General features: G+C 41.8%; 1 protein-coding gene across 1 annotated transcript in view; it reads left to right on the top strand.

The window, feature by feature from the left end:
- The window catches only part of lingo3a (leucine rich repeat and Ig domain containing 3a), a 57,713-nt gene extending 37,898 nt beyond the window's left edge, over nucleotides 1-19,815 (top strand). Inside the window, exon 3 of the mRNA XM_015974919.3 lies at nucleotides 16,016-19,815. Coding sequence (XP_015830405.3) covers nucleotides 16,077-17,909 — 1,833 coding nt within the window. The 5' untranslated portion in view covers nucleotides 16,016-16,076 and the 3' untranslated portion in view covers nucleotides 17,910-19,815. The remainder of the gene's footprint in view (nucleotides 1-16,015) is intronic.
- Nucleotides 19,816-22,305: the final 2,490 nt, after the last annotated feature.

Below are 22,305 nucleotides of genomic sequence, written 5' to 3'. Positions count from 1 at the left end.
TGATGCTGAGGATGAAGCTGTGGTTGACTCCAGATAACTGCTGGTAATTGGCTCAGCTGATGAACTAGCAGCAGGAAGTGGAAGAGGAAGACAGAGGACAGGATTGTTTTAACTGAGGCCAATGTAGAAAAAAGCCTTCAGAATTTGAGGATTAGGTCATCCTTCAGATTTTGCATGAAGATTCTTCCACAAACCTCCCAGGAGGAGACAAAGGAAGTATCAATTGTTGTGCTTTGAATAGAAGATGAGAAATTGACGTTTTTTCTTACATTTTCTTCCATATTGTAAAAAACCATAATTTCTCTGTAAACTTGTAGTTGAGGTGTGCCCCTTATTTTATTTTTCTCCGAGTATTTGTCAGTTATTCTGAAAGAACACATAAATCCTTACATGGGCATGCAATCGTTTGACGCTATCTTCCTTCTTTCTGCCTGTTCGTTACGTAGATGATGGGAAATGGGAGAGTGACGAAAAGTCGAGCCCGGTGGTACGGAAAACAGCCGGAGTTGAAACAACGATCCTAACAAGCAGGAATTAGATGACAGCAGAGATACACACCAGCCTTATCAGAAAGCTCCTTGACCTTTTGACCCTGTTTTCCTGTACCAGAATCTACCCATGGGGAATTAGCATGACTTAAATTTAAGGCCTAGTCCACACGTAGCCTTTTTTTTTTAAACGAATATCCGCCCCTCCAAAAACTTGCATCCACACCACCTCGTTTTAAAAAAAAACTCTGTCCACACGTACCCGGATAAATACGTTGTTAAGGACATGCCAGACCTGTAGGCGGCAGTACTTCCCCCGTTCTTAACTTCGTCCTTCGTCTGTGGTCTTCCGCAAGGAGCAGTAATTCCGCTTGCAAAAACAAAAAAGCAAAAAGCGCTTGGACAATTGATAAAGCGAGCGCAGCTCTGAGGGCATCCATGCTGTCGGCTAGTGTAAACACAGGTCGCACACGTGATGTCAGCATTTTTTTGTCGCGGAAAGTGACGTTGCGGATCTTAAAACTCCGATTTTGTCTGTCCACACGCAGACACCCAAAACGGAGAAAACGCAGATCTTCACTTTGGCCGGAGTTTTTAAAAAGATCCGTTTTCGTGTGAAAAAAACTCCGTTTTCGTGTGGATGACAGGCCAAAACGTAGAAAAATATCTACGTTTTGGCAGATCCCCGGCTACGTGTGGACAGGGCCTTAGAGTCACGGTTAAACTGTGCTGCTAACAGCCGGTCATTTCTATTAACCTTTGACCTTCATAAAAAGGCCATTTCTTGAAGGGTAATTTCATATCTGTCTGATTTTTTTAAAAATCACCTACATTTACTAACCACACACACACATTATTCCTTCAGGTGTAAAGCTACGCGATGAGTTGTCTTTATAGAAAATTACATCTTTCCCTGAATTCATTAGTATCAGAAGAAAGCAGTAATTGAGTTCAGAGTCACATTCGGCCCATCTCCATTACAGCAGCATAATGGAAATGGGAGAGTGTGTTGTACAGTAATATGTTGAACAGGTGCCATGCATACTGAGCGTTCGATGCGGAGCTGGCAACCAGCCATCATCTCTAAAGATGTTCCAGAGAAACACAAAGTGACATTCTGGATTCAGTCGGTAGTTTCCAAAACAGAAATCCAGCTATTAGCTACACGTTGACCTCTTCAAATACTCATTTTGTTCCTTCGACAGAACTTGCAAAACACTGTCAAGATTTACAACTAAAGCCTTTCTCTTCTCTTCCAGTGTCCCAGTCCCCCCAATTATGTTTCCTAGTGGTATGTCACTTTTCATCCTCACTGAAGTTGTGCATTTAGCCAGAGAGGAGGGGGGAGGGGGGAGGGGAGGTGGGGAGCGGCGCTTGAGGAGGGGAGCTGCTGGTTGAGTGACAAACGGGGGTTTAAAGAAAAGCTGACAATTTACTGGGCAAGCAACCAACGGCAGCTGGTCCTGGTGGAGCGCTGGCTGGACGGGTCACCGATCCGCTCTTCCGTGATTGCCATGTTGGTGAATCTAGAAGTAAAACGCAGATGTTCCACAGGCATCCCGATGAAACCCGTTAGAGTTTGTCTAGTTCGGTGACCAAAAACAGGCAATTGAAATAAAAATATGGGTTGTTTTTTATTTTTTATTTATTTAAACTATAATAGGTGTAAAATGTCAAATTCAACATGATTGATGAATATTTTCTGACAACGGTCCAATTAGCCAACTATTGATTTGTTCTGAAGTTTAAAAAACAACCTCAAAAACATAATTTCTTGAGCTAATAGTTGCCATGCAGTGAATGTTTTAATGTGTTTCTCCATCTTTTACATTTATTGTTTATTCTGTAGACTTCATATTAGTGATGAAAAAGACAAATGAGATCAAACAAGCTTTAGAAAGAATTCCAAGACATGACTTTTAAAAGGGAGCCATGTATTATTATTTTCTTAATTAAATCTCTAGAAAAGGCCATTTTATGACTAGGAGGGATTTTAATCATTATTAGTTGGCTCACTTTAAGCTTTCATATCTTATGAGGCTGTGTACAAAACAAGCAGAGTATAAACAAGCCTGTCACCCTGATAATAGGCCCAAACTAATGGAGCACAGTAATAAATTACTGTTACAGCACATGGCTAATGAGAGCGTGTTGATGTAAAAACACCGTTGATTGTTCTATATGCCTTGACAGTGTGTGTGTGTGTGTGTGTGTGTGTGTGTGTGTGTGTGTGTGTGTGTGTGTGTGTGTGTGTGTGTGTGTGTGTGTGTGTGTGGGAGGACGCTTCACCCTCCATTACAGTGATGGCCCATGGCCTCTCAGAGTGTGGCATCAGACTCTGTGTTCTTCGGCGCCACGGATCTCGTTCTGTTAACTCAAACTGACTGCGCTCCGAGGGCTCAGATTGTGTAGGAGTGTTTGTGTAGGAACCGCAATATTTATTTGGACCTTCAGTTGAGAACACGCCTCAGTCCAGATTAATAAAAAACAAAAGTCATGACAGATCTTGTCAGTATGCTGAGTTAGAAAGTCATTTCAGGTCCGCCCGCCTGGGACGATTTGATGGGTTTCAGGAACGGTAGTTCTGTGAAAACAGCCGTGAATAAGTATTAATAACAAATTTAACAATGATATAAATAGTCGTTTATAAACGTTTCCAACTATTTATGTGTTCCTCAAGGTGAATTTATAATATTCAGGTGAAAGCAATGAAATAATTGTTTTTGTGAGATGAAGGTTAGGAAAAATAACAGTTAAATGTGCACAAGGGTGTAAAAACAACATGATTAATATGAAAGTGCTTCTACCAAGTTTTTGCTGCATGTAAATACAGTTACAAGAATAACAGCACATAAAAATAATTATAATTCTTGTGGTATTTGCCAGTCGATCTATGTTCCTACCCTCACCCATGGTCAGGAGCTTTGAGTAGTGACCGAAAGAATGAGATCGTGGCCATAAGCGGCTGAAATGAGCTTTGTCTGCAGGGTGTCTGGGCTCTCCCTTAGAGATAGGGTGAGAAGCTCAGTCATATGGGAGGGGCTCAGAGTAGACCTGCTGCTCCACCCTCAAGAGGAGCCAGCTGAGGTGGCTTGGGCATCTGATTAGTATGACTCCTGGACACGTCCCTGGTGAGGTTTTCTGGGCACGTCCAACCGGAAGGAGACCCAAGGGAAGGACCAGGACATGCTGGAGGAGGTATGTCTCTGAGCTGGCCAGGGAATGCCTTGGGATTCTCCCGGAGGATCTGGCCCAAGTGGCTGGGGAGAAGAAATCCGGCTCCGGATTAGCGGACGATAATGTTTGGAGGGAATTCTTGAACACTTATTCTCACATTCCCTCCCAAAACTCAGAAACAAATGTTTAAAATAAATGGTGGATTCTAAATTGACCCTAGATGTGTCCGTGAATGCACTGTTGAGGTTTTCTGTTTGTCATGAGATGGTGACGGGTCCAGGGTGTCTTGTATTTAAACCATGCAGGTGGAAGACCAGTGTTGCTTTGTTGCAGGTTGATGTTGAGGGTGGACCCGTAGAGTTAGCTCACTGAAATCATAGTTTTGGGATTAGTTTCATTTTATAACTTTAATGTATTATTGTTAGTTCATTGATTTATTAGTGCTCTTCCCCAGCATCATTGCACTCGTCCCTCCCAGTAGCCCTCTGCTTTCAGTGGTCAGATCATGTTGTAAAATCTGAAATATGACATGAATTCAGTGGTTTTGTGCTCTTGGGGAATAAATATACATAGCTAAAGCACAGTTTTTAACAGCTTGTTCCATTACCCTGGCTGTTTAGTTTATTTTGTCCTGCTGTTCTTTCTCTCTGGATGCTAAAACACACATGCAGGGTGTAGGGCTATCTAGATGGGCGGGGTGGGGTGCCGCCTGCTGCGAGAGGAGCACAGGGAGAGTGTGAGGAAAGCTAAACTCTCAGCTAGTTAGATTCAACCAGATAAAAACTGCAGACAATTTGAGTTTGATGGTTGCAATGTAGTCATTGAATACATCCCATGTAGAAAATTGCCATACATGTTTCAGACGTCTGTCCCTGGGACAAATCATGTACAGAAAATGAGTTGGCCACACTGCTTACACACCCTGGATGCATCAAAAGCTTGCAGAAGCACCTGCAGCATTAATAACTAACACTAACTGTAAAGTAAGTAATTTATCTACCACTTCATCACAGAGTTGTTTCAGTTTGTTGAGGTTTGAAGGTGTTATGGTGCCTCAACAACCCTTTCAGTCAAGTAGAGATCTGGATTTTGACTTGTTTATTCCCTTTTACACCGAGTCTGCGGTAGATTTGTTGCTGTGATTCGGATCAGAGCTCTGTTGCGTGACCAAATTTTGGAAGAGCTTCTGCTGTCGGACAGATGGCCTCACATTTGACTCCAGGATGCTTTATCTTCAGAGGAGCTTCATCTTTTGATTCAGTTACTTCAAAATGAGCAGCACAGTACTCATTAGTGTGTGCTTACACACAATCAGTGTCTCGGAATCAGCTGAGTGACAAGAGCATAGTTGTGCTGCAGGCGTCGCCTCTCAGTTCATGCATTCAATTCTCTTCAGCTAGGTGACTACATCTGTTTCCTTCTCAGAGGCAGATTTTATGTGTCTGAGTTTTACACCACTCCTTAGATGCACACCCCTCCTCTACTCAGGCTACTATAGGCTGAGAAGCTCTGACATCCAGGAGGGGCTCGGAGTATTGCCTCTGCTCCTCCAGCAGCGGCTGAGAGAGGTGGTTCTATTCTACTTTTCCTGTTTGTGACATCACATACAGGGACGTTTTGAAACAATTTGTTTTAGGCACATAATTCCTAAAACCTTGTTCCCAGTGAGAGTTGGACTCGGCCAAGGCTGCCCGTTGTCACCAATTCTGTTCATAACCTTTTTGGACAGGATTTCTAGGCACAGCCAAGGTGTGGAGGGCATCTGTTTTGGTGGCCTGAGGATCAGGTCTCTGCTTTTTGCAGATGATGGGGTCCTGTTGGTTTCATCAGAACGTGATCTTCAGCTTTTGCTGGAGCGGTTTGCAGCCGAGTGTGAAGCAGCTGGGATGAGAATCAGCTTCTCTAAATCTGAGACCATGGTCTTGATTCGGAAAAGGGTAGAATACCTTCTCCGGGTCAGGGATGAGGTCCTGTCCCAAGTGGAGGAGTTTAAGTATCTCGGGGTCTTGTTCACGAGTGAGGGAAAACTGGAGTGTGAGATTGATAGACAGATTGGTGCTGCATCTGCAGTGATGTGGACGTTGTACCGGTCTGTCGTGGTGAAGAGAGAGCTTAGTTAGAAGGCGAATCTCTCGATTTACCGGTCGATCTACGTTCCTACCCTCACCTATGGTCATGAGCTTTGGGTAGTGACCGATAGAACAAGATCGCGGATATAAGCGGCCGAAATGAGTTTTTTCTGAAGGGCGGCTGGGCTCTCCCTTAGAGATAGGGTGAGAGGCTCGGTCAACCAGGAGGGGCTCGGAGTAGATTCACTGCTCCTCCACATCGAGAGGAGCCAGTTGAGGTGGCTTGGGCATCTGGTCAGGATGCCTCCTGGACGCCTCCCTGATGAGGTTTTCTGGGCACGTCCAACCGGGAGGAGACCTAAAGGTAGACCCAGGACACGATGGAGGGACTATGTCTCTCACCTGGCCAGGAAATGCTTTGGGATTTCCCCGGAGGAGCTGGCCCAAGTGGGAGAGGGAAGTCTGGACTTCTCGACTTAGGCTACTTTCCCCACAACCCGACTCTGGATAAGCTGATGAAAATCAATGGATGGATGGATGGATGGATGGATGGAATTCCTAAAACCAAACATTGACAGAAAATGGATAGACTCTTTTTTTTCATGTTTGGAGTGTTTCTTGAGGCAGTAGAGAGCCAGATGGCAGCACAACATGATGCAAAAAGGGAATTATGCTTGACATGTCCCCTTTACTTGTTCTTTAGCTAATTTGATCATGTTAAACCCCATTAGTCTAATAAAAATAATAAATAAATAAATAATGTTTCCTGTGTTCATACATCTGATGTGTGATATGTACAAATATCTTTTTCATGGGCATTATTTTTACAGTAAATCTAAATATGTAAATATGTATGTTCGTTTTTAATTATTTTTTACTAGTTGTTATAGGTTGTTATAGGTTCAGTAGAACCTTATCCACGTTCTTTTCATCCATATAAACAACCCTAAACAATATTATGGGGTATTGCTGCTCTTGGTAAGGTCAAACTCTGCAGTGGGTCATGTCTGCGTAGCAAAACTTCATCAATTATGCATCTCCTGTTTGTTGAAGCCTTTTCACTGTAAGCCATGAAACAGTTCTCTCATTAAAGATTCACAACACTTGGCAAGACACTTTTTAATCACCCCGACGTGTCCTTTGGCTTCGGTGTTTTACCTCCCACATCAAACCTAAATGCTATTTAAGAAGCTCCCCTTGTTTCATTCCCATATGGATCTGCATTCAGGAGGAATTGTGTGGAAATTATTAACATTCCTCATTAGGCAACTGCAGCAGATTTATAAAGCAGTGGAATAACTAAAAATAATGAGACTTTTGGCTCATACAAATCTATTTACATCTTGTTGAGTCAAGTATCAATGTGGAGAATTTCATCCAGAACATTTTTGTTCAACAGCGGTCTAACAGCTCTTCTTTATTCGCTCAGTGACAAGTTGTCCTTGCCAGCGGTGGGTGGCATGACCTCCCCGGAACGACGATCCATCACTACACCGCAAGGTGGAAAGGACATAAAAGGGAACAAGCATCCCAGTCACTCATATCCTCAGGCTTTTTCCTTTTTCCATGTGAGTGTGTGTGAGTGTGTGTAATGGCCTGTGCGTATGTTTGTGCTGTCTGGAAAAATGCGTTGCCACGGGCTCGAGGTTCCCCTGTGGACACTGACAATGGCTTCCCTCAGCGTAAATGACTAATGTGTTACCTCTGGGGAAGCTGCAACACACACACACACACACACACACACACACACACACACACACACACACACACACACACACACACACACACACACACACACACACACACACACACACACACACACACACACACACGAGAGCAGCCATGTGAGAAGCTTTTGTGGATGTTGTACCTCAGACTGTGAGATTTTCTTTCCTGGCTACACCTACACACTCCACAACAAGCTTCCTGCTCATTTGTCAGCCGCATCCCACACAGAAAGCCCCGTCATCTGTCTGGCAGCCTTATTTTCTGTTCTGCTGCAACTCATTCTCATTCAGGCAATACAATCACCTCACGGTCGATGAATGGACATATGGATGGATGAATTTAAAAGTAGCACCAAAAATTGTATTTTAGAAAACTGAGAGCAAATGGTATAAAACTGGTAAAGCATCTCACTGACCCTTCTACTGACCACTACTCCACTAGTGCGTTTACATGCAGCCAGTAACCCTTTTAAAACCTGAATATTCACAATAACCCGGTTCCGCAGGTCCATGTAAACACCGCCAAAAACCCTCATATGCTCATAACCGGGTTTTTAAAAACCGGGTTACTACACCTGGGGTAACCCTTTTCTAACCCGAATGTTTGGTCGTGTAAACGCATATCGGGATATCCCCATCAAAGCGTGTGTTCTGCGCATGCTCTGTTCGCAAGGAATCTTGTTCTTTTGAGTAGCGAGACGTCTTGTATGCGCCAGAACACCGGAAGTAAACAACAAGTTGGGAGCAACATGGCGAGTCGCAGCACAGCACCACACTTTCAGAGTAAACAAACGCGGTCGCTATCTCTTCTGAACTGGGAAACATGTTGTTGTTTTCACGGATACCGGAACAAGAAGAACCGGAAATGACGCATATTGCGTCTGGATGTAGTCCATACGTCCTCACGCTACCCCAACGTCCGCATTTAAATCGGGTTATGCAAGTTAGAGGTAACTCTTTCTATTTGTGCTTGTAAACGGGTTATTCTGATCAACTCAGAAACCCGAATACCGACCTTAACCCGATCATAACCCGGATATTGGCTGCATGTAAACGTAGTCGTACTATCAAACGTAGTGTGCTTCTCAACCCATATCAGGGTCTAAATCAGCATTTGGCCCTTCAAGCTTAAAAGCCACACTTCTGCTCTCCATCCATCTCTTACCCACTTCTGCAGTGTATGGATGGTTTATTGGCTGCAGTCAAAGAGCTCAACAATTGCACATCGTCTACTCTGTGCTGAAGAGACGGTGGAGGACCCTCTCACACTTTAGCTGCAGAGAAATGGGGTGTCAGTCAAAACGTTTACCGTTTTACAAGCGTGTGTTTATCTGAAACTTTGGGTACATCCTGAATTATGTAGGAAAGCAAAAAATCTGTTCAATTCAGTTCAGCGAAGGCTGTCTGGTGTTTGTTCCTTTTCTTTTTTTGGTCAAAGAGCCCACTTGAGCCAATTTAAGACTTTATTGGATTTATCAGATTCAATTATGATGAGAGGCACTTTCCATGTCGCATCAGGGGAGCAACACTGTCAGAAGTATTTAGAATGTTTTGATAATTAGTAAACAGGATAAATTTTCATCTAACAGGGATAAAAATGGAATCAATAAATAAACAGGGGAACTGATACGTTTTTCGTTTTATTTATTTATTCTTTATTTAACCAGGAAGGTCCCACTGAGATTAAAAACTACATTTTCAAGGGAATCCTGGCCAAGAGGAAGCAAAAGTTACAGTTAAAAAAATTTCTGTTACACATACATGTTATGTATAATTACCGAAGGCAGTTACAACACAGGGAATCCGTCTCAAGGGTTCTTAGTCTGGTTTTAAATGTATTCAAGGAGATAAACTCGGTTAAATTCCAGCTTTCTGGCAGCCTGTTCCATGCAGAAGGAGCAGATGAACGAAAGCACTTTTGCCCAGTTCGGTGCGAGCAAACGGAACACAAAGTGACCATCAATCGTTAGTTACACTTCTTGAGATTAAGTTACAGATGTTGGTGGGTAGTAATCCAAGCATGGCCTTATAAAAGAATGTGTACCAATGTCCCAACCTCCTGGTGGACAAGAAGGCCATCCCACTCGAGAATACAATTCACAATGATGGGTCAGTGATCTACAGTTATTAATAAATGTCAGCGAGGCACGATGAACCACATCAATCTTACCAAGACACAGTGCTGAGGCTTTCATATACAAAAGGTCTCCCTAATCCAGAATAGACAGAAATGTTGCAGTAACTTGTCATTTTGTTGCCTCAAAAGAAAAACAAAGTTCTTTTCAAAAAAGAAACCCAGTCTGAGTTTGAGTTTCTCCACAAGATCATCTATATGGGGCTTGAAGGAGAGGGAGTCATCGATCCAGACACCAAAGTATTTGTATGTATTTGAATATGTATTTGTATGTGTATGTGATATTTCCCTCAAGAGTGGCCACTGAGGGCATACTTAGAGAGTTTTTTAGACTTTGAAAACAACATTTGTTTAGTCTTGTCAGCACTGAGAACCAATTTTAACTGCAGAAGTGTTTTTAATTTGCTGGATTAGAAATTGGTACTGCATTAATGGCGAGCCTCAAAGGGATCTGCATCGAGCTGCAGGGCTAATTCAAACAAACTCAACTTTATTTCTATGGTATTTTTCAAACATAGACGTGACTCAAAGTGCTTCATAAATGTAATAAATACAACAAGACAATAGGGAATAGACCAACACATAAGATCATCAAAACCAAATAAAACATCAAACTGAAATTTACAAAAAAAAAAAAAACTTGATACAGATTTTTTTCATAAGAATGCATGAAGCTTTGTTAATTTACTTTTATATTTGCTGCTGTGAAACTAAAGCCGGGCGTACACTGCGCGACTTTTTCACTCGTAGCACTCAGCTTCAGCTCAAACTGTACGACTTCCTCGCAGAGCAGATCTCACGAGTCATGCGCTCACACTGCACGACCCAGTTCTCGGATGCGACCTGACTGCTCACACTGTACGTCTGGTAGCAACACGTTGGCCCTAAAAATATGCTAAAAATAGCAGTTTTTACTCAACACGTCAGACTTTTTTGTCTTGTTTCACCTGTTGTCCTTCGGGAGTGCTGCAGGAGGACACACAGGGATTTATGGGGGTTGGATGAGGAAAACAAAATAAAGAAAGTAAATCTGTGTTTTGTGATCAGTTTAATTTGACATGAACACGACAAACACGCTTTCTTGACAATCTTTGTGAGTAAAAAAACGTGTAGAAATTAAAACGAACAACGTGTGTTATTAGGGAAATAGCGGGCCAGCGGTGTTGATGCAGGATTGCGCATGTGCCGTGAGCGGTTCTGATACTTTTTGGGTTTCAGCTGCTCGCAGCGCCGCTTCAACAGTGCAATACCCTCAAGAGGGATGAGCAAAGTATTAAACACGCCAGAAGTCCGTGCGACCTCACGACTGCTGATCGGCAGCTGGTCACGTGGTTTTAATCGCCTCTCGTGACCACCTGTACACTACACGACCGCTCGGCGCAAAACTCGCCCCGATGTCGTGGATTCTCGCACGAGTGGAAAATCGGCTCAAAAAAGTGAAAAAGTCGCACAGTGTACGCCCGGCTTTACTAAACAAATGGAAATCAGCCAAACTGATAGAAGAAGGATTATTTCTGACCAGATGGGAAGTTCATGATTGTGCTTTAGCCAACACTGACATGGAAGTGATCAGTAGCTATAGAGTTCATGTCAGTGACATCTGCGCCCTTCAGCATGCTAAACAAAGGTGGTCGGTGCATTGGAGGCCATGTTAGATGGATGCTAACAGGCTCACAGAAAAAGATCTTAAATAACCTCATTTTGGGGTTTGTCGCTCAATTAACCATAAAAGTGATTAAGTTCTAATAGGTAAACCTGGAACCTAAAAAGCTACAGAGAGGGGGAAAATGCACATTTGCATCTAGTCAGTTGGAGACACAACACCTCTAAAATAAAACGTTTGATTATGACATGTGTTATTAGCAGAGCTAATCAAAGTTACTTCCACACTTGAATAAAATGTGGGTTTGTTGTGCAACAATGGCCTTGTGACTCAAATCTAAAGAATAATTCAGAACAAAAAGTCAGGAAACAACAAAGAGAGTGTTGCTAAAAGCAACAATCGGCCGATCTGTTTGCATCATCTGCCCTGATCTGTCGAGCAGTTATTTTCTTTCTGTGACGGGTCATGAAAGTAAAAGGCATTGACTCTTTCCACCAAAGCCTCCTCTATGAAAGTTTTACAGCATCATATTCCCAGCTGTTTTCTCCTGCTCCTGACTAAACACCGCTCACAGTTGATGCCATGCTATCAGACAGATGTGCACTAAATATTGTAATGTGACTTTTTTGAGTATGCAGAAAAATCCTAATGTGCAATTGAGTTCCTTCCTGAAATGTTCATGTCTAGTGCTACTTTGGCTCTTGCTGTTCTTTTACACTTTGTCTCTGGAGATAAATCTTTCAGCCTTAGTTCACCAAAACGCCAGCCGCCAGCCACTGGAGTTGTGTCCTTTAAGGCAAAAGAAGGTTTGTGCAGTTTGTAGGGTTTGATCTGCTGATTCAGGCACCACAGGTCAAGACAGAACAGGAGGAGGCTTCTCTTTGATTTGCACTTGCAGCCTGTCTTCCACTCTAACAGCGCTCAGTCTAGCTGTCTGAAACATTTAGTTCAGAAGCAGAGAACTCCGACACAATGCGGTGTGAGTTGGCAATCAATCTGCAGCAAACTGATGTAGGCTGTGACTTTACTGTTCTACAAATCACAGATAATTCCTGCGTTTCTCCACTTTGATCTGAAAATCACAGTAGATAAATGCGTTCATGGTGCATCTATATGTGTCGTGAGGTGAACAAAACAAAGAATAAAACTGAAATAGAAAAAAGACCTTCTGATATGAGGGCTATGTTCACATTGCTAGAACCAAACAGGATTTTCTGGTATTTTCACATGTATTTTTGTATCACTCATGAACTGCAGTTAAATTTAGGAGACGACGATGTTCAAAGAAAACTGAACCCACATGATGTTTTTCTGATTAAGCCATCCAGTTTTTAACTCCAAAGAAAATCACTGCCAGCATAAAACAGCTTCAATTTTTAAAATCATAATGGTGTGGGTCACTGAAAACAATATGTTTTGATTATTTTTTCCTATTTCAACGAGTCACTCTAAGTTTTTCATGCAGGCTGAACATGAAAATAGTCTCCTACACCTATCTCTTCTGTTAGCTTCTGATAGAAAATAAACTGTGAAACTCAAGGATTTCAAAAGCCAGGCAGATCTATATCACACTGTCACTTAACATTCATGGACTCACCCATTTTGACTAACAATGGTTGAAGGCTGTTGTTGGTTTAGCATCCAGGGGACAGCAGACAACGTCTCTGCTAGTAGAAGCTAACTTTTAGCATTAACAACTCCACCACACAGCAGAACTCCTCCAGGATTGTGTTATTAGTGGAGATAAAACGTCGCAAAGCAGATGGAGTCAGTGGTAGAGTTGTATTGCTGTTATCCAATCCGAGGCAAGATGTCCAAACATCATGAAATAAGACTCCAAATCCCACCATCTGAAGCTCTCCTCTGATCTGGCAGTCTGCTAGTTACTGAAACTGGTGGATCGGGACTTTTTTTTTTTTTTTTTTTTGCGCCTGAGTACGACTTACAAGGTGTTCATTCCTACTAGAGGCCACTGCAAATGTATTGATTAAACAGGTGCTTCACACCTTTCAAATGAGTTATGAAGTGCTACATTTTGTTGCCACTGGTGATGTGATATTTACTCCTCACAAGTAAATTAATCTTCTAATGCAAAATTTGTCACAATGTCAAGGTAAACAAAGGGATCTGACATGAAAGTGTAAAACTGAATAGATTGGAGCATTTTTAAGAAGTGAATAACATATGACTGCACAGTGATGCAGCTGCTAAATTATTGTTAATTCATACAATCCCCTCATCCCCACAATTCATTTCTTTCTGTTTAGTCATCACAATGCTCACAAGACACTCTGTGTGCTTCAGCATCCCAACCACTATCACTACTATTAACCACGAGAAGCAGGACAAGAAGAAAAAGAGTTTTTATATGGCCCTTTCAATATAAATATCACGAGGCGTTTCACAAGAACAATGAAAATTATAAACAGATTTTTAAAACATTTACAATAAAATGCAACAAAACATTTTAAAAGGACCAAATAAAAATTAAGACTAAAAACAAAGACATAAATAAAAATCAAATACATATTGAAGATTGTAGGGCTCCCTTTGAAAGATGTAATGCTTTATATAATTCTGTTAGTGTCATCTGAGAAGTCTGAGCTGTGCTTTTACTAGCTGTTAGCTCATCAGTCCTTTCAGACAAAAGCTGTTTCATGATGAGAACCCTAGTGATTATTTATAACATGTACACGTAAACACACTTCAAACGCCCCAAAACAATCCCTTTAATAAGATGGTGATCACATTATCAGGAACAACCATAACTTTCCTGTAAGTCATGATGTTCTGCAAAAATCCTGAAAAATTAAAATGTAAGAAAACAAAATAAATGCGTTAAATTTTTTTTGGGTTTTTATTGTTTCTTTGGGGCACATATTTAAGGCACCTACAAAACAACATCACGTCATACAGGAACATTTCTCAGACAGCACGCTCTAAATGAGAAAATGTTGCCTGGCAACTGAAAAAAGAAAAGGCTAAATGACCACTCGTCTAATGCTGCAGGAGGCGTCTATAAATGATGCTGATGAAAAGTTTTGATTGACAACCATCCTCTTTCATCTTAGGATGAAACCAGAAGATGGGAAACCATTCGCATGTGACAAATTTAACGGATGTCTTAATATTGTTACTAGGCAACATATGAGCTGAGACTAAATCAGCAGCATCTGTGTGTGTGTGTGTGGGGGTGGGGGGTGGGGGGGGGGGGGGGGTGAGAGCAGAAACCCCACTGAGAAGGTCTGGACAGCTACATTATGCAGCTTGTTATGAAAACCAGGAGAGGTGCATTTGAAGCATGAGAGGAGTACTGGAAGGAGGCACAGGTGTAACCATGACAACGTTAAACACCTGCAATACTTCCTGATCTTTCCAGCCTTTGGAGTTCATATCAGAGAAGCAAAAAGAGAACTTATAAATGGATCTTTGCAAAAATGAATGTTACATTAAACTAGTAACATACAGTATCTGAACCATGATGGTGCAGCAGGCAGCACTGTTGCCCCATTGCAAGACGGTTACTGGTGTCTGGTTTTTCTTCTCTGCACAGAGTTCGCATGCTCTCCATAAGCGTGGGCTGGCTGCCACACATATTTCATATGTTTAATCAGAAGGTTGTTATTGTTTTGAGTGGTAAGTTTTAAATTCCAATAAAAAAATGCATCTGCGGGGGGGGGGGGGGGGGGGGTAGTAAATCATTAGTGGTAGTTGCAGGTAACACATATTAACATGTACCATGTCTTTGAAACAATTGCAACTATTAAGGAATATTTAAGTAGCATTTGTTAACAATTTTCAGCAGAAGTCATCCTTTGGGCACAAGGGGGTAAAGGTGCTTCTAGTGTGAATTAGTAAGTGATGATAGACTAGTAGTGGTGTTTTTTACGAACAAATGCATCCATGACCCTCACTCAGTTAGTCTATCATAATCCGAGAGTTGCTCTCCATCCTGTTAGTTGGCTTTTCATGATGGGTTTATGAGGAGGTTACTGCTATGCCGTTGTCATCCATCAGCAGGCTGAGGCTTTGGAAAGGAGACAGCCACTGTGCATGTGTGTGTGTGTGTGTGTGTGTGTGTGTGTGTGTGTGTGTGTGTGTGTGTGTGTGTGTGTGTGTGTGTGTGAGAGAGAGAAAGAGAGAGAGAGAGAGAGAGAGAGAGAGAGAGAGAGAGAGAGAGAGAGAGAGAGAGAGAGAGAGTTATATGAAACCCACTGGCAGGTCGTGCTAAGCATGCTCCTTTCATGATAAGCTGCATGCCTCAGAGGCTGGATGGGCTGAATTATTGTGTTCTGCTGTGGTGAGTGACCTTCTCGTGTATTTGCTCATGGGGCACCAGTGTCTCAGTGTACTTTATAGTCTTTTGTATTTCATCGATAGGAATTTTAGTCTGCAAACATCTCATTTTTCCAAAGAGCAGCACTGCTTGAAAACACAACACTGTTTCATGTTTTCCTGCATTTTTAGACATTTTGCACGATGTTACAATGGGCTCTGAAACCTTTTCTCACATACAGTCCTTGTATTAGCATCAGTCAGATATAAACATCAGAGACCTGTTCAGGTTTTGTGGACTGGAGGGAGATATTTCATCGAGGCACAGTTGGTATTTGTACAGTGAATGTGAAGCAGACTCGTTGATTTGTCTCTGAGCTCCTGCTTTAATTTCACTGCTCTGTTGGATCTACTAGTTTGAAATTGCAATTATCCTTGTTCAGAGTGCTTGGTTGATTGCTAAAAAGCAATTGAGTCTGAATAATTTGTCTTACCATCGTATTTTTCTCTCCCTCTCCCCTCTTTCCTCTCTCTTTCCTCAGGTGCCAGGCCCAGTGATTGAACTCCAGACCGGAGACAAAAGAAGAGGCAGAAACTGGGGCGATGGGGGTCAGCCTGGGCCAGGATGTGTGCTGGCTCCTGCCGTTCCTGTTCTTGCTGCTCATGATCACAGTGTCATCCATCCAAAGCCAAGGATGCCCCCAGCGTTGTGAGTGCATTGCCAAGCTTAAGACGGTGTCCTGTAATGGTAAACGTCTGTCCGCGCTGCCAGATGGAATCCCACCTGACTCCAAGATATTGGATCTAGGTGGGAATAAACTCCGCTGGATAGAGCGTGGCGATCTGCTTCCGTATCCACGTCTGGAAAAGCTGGACCTGAGTGATAACATGATCAGTGTCCTGGAGCCCAGCGCTTTTGCTAGTCTTCAGAACTTGCAGTCACTTTCACTGAGGGGCAACCAGCTGAAGCTGGTCCCCATGGGGGCTTTCTCACGTCTCTCCAACTTAACTTCACTGGACCTTAGTGCTAATAAGATTGTGATTCTTTTGGATTTTACTTTCCAAGATCTGAAGAGTCTGAGGAATTTGGAGGTTGGAGATAATGATCTGGTTTACATATCAAACAAGGCCTTTCTAGGTCTAGTGGGACTGAAGGAGCTGACGATTGAGAGGTGCAACCTCACTTCAGTGTCCAGCCAGTCTTTGTCTTACCTGCACAACCTCGTAACTCTGCGGCTCCGCTACCTCAGTATATTCGCCTTAGAGGACCAGAACTTCCGAAAGCTGGGAAACCTGAGGGGTCTGGAAATTGATCACTGGCCCTTTCTGGAGTACATCTCCCCCCACAGCTTGCAGGGTCTGAACTTGTCCTGGTTGTCCATCACACACACCAACATCACCTCTGTCCCCACCTCTGCCCTCCGCAGTCTGACTCACCTCACCTCCCTGAACCTCTCCTACAACCCCATCTCTGTGCTGGAGTCCTGGGCTCTGCGGGATCTCATCAGGCTCAAGGAGCTGCATCTCGTCAACACTAACCTGGCTGTAGTGCAGGCGTTTGCACTTGGCGGTCTCAGGCAAATCCGTCTTCTTAATCTTTCCACTAACAGCCTGGTGACCCTGGAGGATGGAGCCTTTCAGTCTGTCATCACTCTGGAGACTCTACGTTTGGATGAAAACCCTCTGGCCTGCGACTGCCGCTTACTCTGGATCCTTCAGCGCAAGAAGACACTTAACTTTGACAACGCCCCTCCTGTGTGTTTGACTCCTGTTGAAGTTCAAGGACGGGCCCTCAATGCTTTTACCGACTCGGCTCTTTTCGATCACTTTACCTGTCAGAAGCCCAAAATCCACAACAGGAAGCTGCAGCAGATTTCTGCCCGAGAAGGCCAGGTGGTGTCCTTCATCTGCAAAGCAGAAGGCGAACCAACCCCTGTGATTTTCTGGATTTCTCCACAGCGCCGTCGAATCACCACAAAGAGTAGCGGCCGACTTACCGTGCTGGCAGAGGGCACACTGGAAATCCGTTACGCCCAGGTGACAGACAGTGGAACGTACATCTGCATAGCCAGCAACGCCGGTGGAAACGACACATATTTTGCTACACTGACAGTAAGCGGGCTTCCTCTCGATGCAGCCCTCATGGCCAATCGCACCTATTATGTCGGGGACCTTAATGACACAAATCTCAATGACACCAGAGTTTTCTTGAAGTTCACGCTTGACCTGAAAACCATCCTCATATCCACGGCGATGGGCTGCATCATGTTTCTGGGTGTGGTCCTGTTCTGTTTCATCCTGCTGTTTGTGTGGAGTCGAGGGAGAGGACAGCACAAGAACAACTTCTCTGTGGAGTATTCGTTCAGAAAGGTGGACGGACCCACGACTAGTGGAGGCCAGGGAGGAGCACGCAAGTTTAACATGAAAATGATCTGATCGCTCACAACTCCAGGTGGATTTGATCGCCTAGTACTGTTTTCAACCGGCCACAAACTAAGACACGACGTTTCCTGTGCTTAGATAACATAAAATTTGATATTTTATAATAATTTCTTTCAATCAAAACAAGATTTTGTTATTGAAATTCTACTGTGTGCATGCAAACTGGTGTTGCTTTGAAATATTTCTACTGGTATTTGTTGTGTACACATCATGGTGCAATAAAACTGAATTAAGTATCAACATTTTGAATAGACTGTTAAAGGACCAATCAACTCGACGTCATGTCCTCTCTTCAGTTCTCCTCGCCTAGAAAAGACTTCATGTCTCCAAACTGATGAAAACAAAACTCCAACTCACTGATTGCCAAGGACTTGCCAATTTCCAGTATCTTTGGGTAATTTGATTCATTTAATGCATATTCAACCTCATGTACAGTCTTAAAAGCTCTGCTCAAAAAGATATATAACTGATGGAGTCGAGGTGAATAAAGCACCGAGGTACCGCTCTCTGCATCACTGCCAATTTGACCACGGAGCACCACCTGATCTACCACAGAGAAGTTACGCAAGCATGTGATTCAATCAAATAAGCTACAATGGGAACCAAGTGCATAACTGTGCGGTGACAGAATCCCACGGACACATTTTGTACAAACATTTTTCATTGTTCGGTATGAATTGTACAGCTGTCTTACCCTCTTGAGCTGAAAAGAAAAGAAAAAACTGTAAATTTGAATGCATGTACAGTCTTTACTTCTTACTCTGAATAATTTGTACACATTTATAGACTGAACAGCTGTTGAGGTGCATTTATCACCAAAGTTGTACAGACAGGATGTAAACTGTATAAGATGTAATATTATATTTTGTAATCGTTGACTTTGAAATCCTTGTTGTTGTTTATAGTACATTTAGGTGGAATTCTACTGTAGTTAATGTGTATTCAGTTACAAATCAGATTTTAAGAGTGTAACTATGCCATAGATTAAAACGTGGCTGCTCACTCTGGTAGGGAAATCATGAAGGACATTACCGTACAGAAGGTTTCACTTCTGCTGCCTATTTTTGGCTTTGTGAGCATCAGAGGGGAGGTTTGCTCAGCAGCAGGTGAAGGACTTCTGTGTGTTCTCAGCAAGCACGTGCAGGAAAATGTTACTGTACTGAAGACCTTGCACAAAGGTCACTGAAACTAAACCAGGCAGGAAAAGAAGTTCAGACGCACCTGGAAGGTTGAAACAGAGATGACAAATGGCTGCGTGCTAACTCTGAGTCCCTTCAGGCAGCTGTTGGAGGAAAATTGCAATGAGTCCAAGCAGAACTGGACTTTAATGGGAAATAAACATTTAACTTAGGATTTGAGTCTGCTGTTTGTAAGCACTGTCTCCTGTGTGACTCTCCAACAGTGTTGCTCTGCTGCCCCCTGTTGGACTAAAACGCCCAAAGCTGTGTCTGAACTCCACCTCATTTAGACAAGAAATTTGCTCCATTTCCTCAAGAGAAATGTTTGGATTTCAAAGAGAAGCTGACCTAAATCCAGTAAAACACGAAAATGAAAAATTTATGTTGCTCACCCTGAAATACCCCATCGCTTTTCTTCTTCTTTTTTTTTTTAACTTCACGAGCTGAAGCTGGATTTAAAAAAGAATCTCCTCGTCTTGTATTATTTCATATGTTATTAAACTGTACAACAAATTCATGGACAGAATCAGTGATGGTTGATGAGTTTTGCTGCTGGACTGATTTAAGCATCAGATAATCGTTCTCTTTGTTTTTGTTGTACTGTTCAGCTTCAAGCTGTTTTGTTTCTTTTCCTAAACTCATCCTGTAACCATGGAAACCACTGTGTCTGGAAACTGTAATACTGTTTTGTATTGTATTGTTTAAAAAAATGAAGAACACAGTTCCTGTTGTGTTTTTTACATGCAGCTTCATTTTATAACACAAGTGAAACTTCAAACATTAGAATATGGTGCAAAAGATCTTTTTATTCAGTAATTCAACTTAATAGGTGGACGTACTATCTGAGATAAACTCAAAACATGCAAAGCCAGATATTTCTATTCTTTATTTGTTATAATTATGATGATGATGATGATGATGATGATGATGATGATGATGATGATGATGACGATGATGAAAACCCCACATTCAAAATCGAACACTATAAGAATATTGTATGAAAGGAGGATTTTAAAGAGCAAGTCAACCCCTACCAGAGTCTAACTCCACTCCCACTTCATGTTTGAAAAATGCAACACATGCTGTTGCCTGGCAGACCGAGAGGGCGGAGCCGCTAACAAATACACACACACTCAGGCTCACGACAGCATTGTGACATCATAATGTACCAGTTTACATCATAGCATACTTCTCAGCCAATAGCGGTGGCAGATTTAAATTAAACTAGAACTGCAAGCAGTTATCAACGGGTTCCAAGCCCCCAGCGCCAGTCGCCCACCCGCCCCGCCCTCAACTTCGCCAGTCCTCACGCGGTCCCGCCCCAAAAACACGTTCTCCCGCCGGCGTCCTGTCAGCTCACTTCAACCGGCGCAATGAAAGTAACACTCAGGATACGTCATTAAACCTGATGGGCCTATACACATATCTTTCAGAGGCATGGCTGACTTCTCAACCGTGATTACAATGGAATTCCACTGTTTCCTTATTAAAGAACGTGAAGATTTAATGAGTGAGATTATCAAACAATGATATATACATCAACAGAATATTACAAATAACATAAATACTTGATAATGTCTTTAGATTTAAAAGATTTTCAACAAAAACTACGAGTTTTATTTTGTGACTTACTGACCAAATGTTTTAAAAAATCATGAAAAATACATAAATCATCCTAAAATTACCAAAATATTCTCACATGGCAGTGTTAACATGCGGAATAATATGATGTTGTTTTTAAATAAGTAGACTCAAAGCTTTTTTGAAGAAAAATTGGGAAATATAACTATAAAGGTCACAACAAAAATTCAAATATTCATAAAAAAATAGTGCTACTTTCTAAAATTAGGAGAAAAATCTCAGATCACCATAGGTACATGTGGAATGTTGTAAATGGCTTATATTTACTGTATACCTAAAAAAAACTTTCTAACAAAAATTAATTACGTTGTTGTCCAACTATACAGAAAAACTGGTAAAAAGTTAAAAATTCATTAAAAATCTATGCTTTTGTACAGAAATCTCAAAATATTCCCAGGTTGCCTCTGTGATGTGAGAATTCTTCTTATATTTTTGTTGGGGTCATAAATGTAAAACTGTACTTACAATAAAATAATATTTGCATTAGTGGCTGTAGACAAAAATATGTCCTACAATTAAACACAAGGGGGAGCTCAAATCAATACGACATTTTTTTTCTTTCATAAACCACCTAAGAGTGAACTTTGTGGCAAATTACAAGAAGATTGTGAGAACAGAATTTGCGCTACAATTGCTAGCCTAAAAATGTATTTTCGTAAATATAAAGCGCAAACCTCTTCATGGAGCTGCGGCTTTCGTGACATAAGCTCTAGCCTATCCAGTTAACACAATCTGGAAATCTTAGCCTCTTACATGCAAATTGTGATTTTTAGGAAATTTTTCAAATTTGAAATTTTAAATGATCATAAACCACGCCCACTTTGATCAATCATTACCATATTGATAATGTAGTCTTAAGACTCTATAGTGATGACAACCACTAAGTTTCGTGCAGATCCATTTAGCTGGTTCAGCAATATAATTTCTTCCCAGTTATAGCGCCCCCTATTGTTTAATCAAGGTGAAAACCAGGACATACACTTGAATTGACCTTAGGTATGATTGTTATGAACAGCTTTGAAAAATGTCAAAGTCTTTTGAAGTTACGCTAAAAAAACTTTTTCATTCCCAAAAAATTATTTTAAAAAATCATATTAAAAAAAATAAGCAAATTATCCAAAATCCCTTCACATCTTTTGGTCAGCCGCTCCTCCTCTCTTGTCAGGCAAAGTTGTGATGTGATTGGGTTTGACGGCCGGGAGGAGTTAACGAAAGTACGTTGGACTTACTATGCAAATTTCTACTAATTTGCATAAGTTTAAAACATTTTTTAAAATACTCATCTAAATTTGACTGACTCAATGAACACACTGGATGAGATCATTTGTTTTTTTACGAAAGAAATGGGGAGAACCATGCCAAAAATATTTTTGGGGTACCACAGCGCCACCTATTGGACAAAATTCAAAAAAATTTCTGTGATTGTAGATGTCACTATGACTGATATGAATTGTAATTTTCTGTATAGAATATGTATTTTTCATGAGTAAAAGGGCGTAAATTTTTAAAGCCTATAAGCCACGCCCACTTTTTAATCATTTTCAAAATATAGCTTAAGGGTCCGATGATTA

This window comes from Nothobranchius furzeri, chromosome 8 (genome assembly GCF_043380555.1).
Source record: "Nothobranchius furzeri strain GRZ-AD chromosome 8, NfurGRZ-RIMD1, whole genome shotgun sequence".
NCBI classification, from domain to species: Eukaryota; Metazoa; Chordata; class Actinopteri; order Cyprinodontiformes; family Nothobranchiidae; genus Nothobranchius; species Nothobranchius furzeri.
This window is presented reverse-complemented; position numbering and strand designations above follow the sequence as displayed.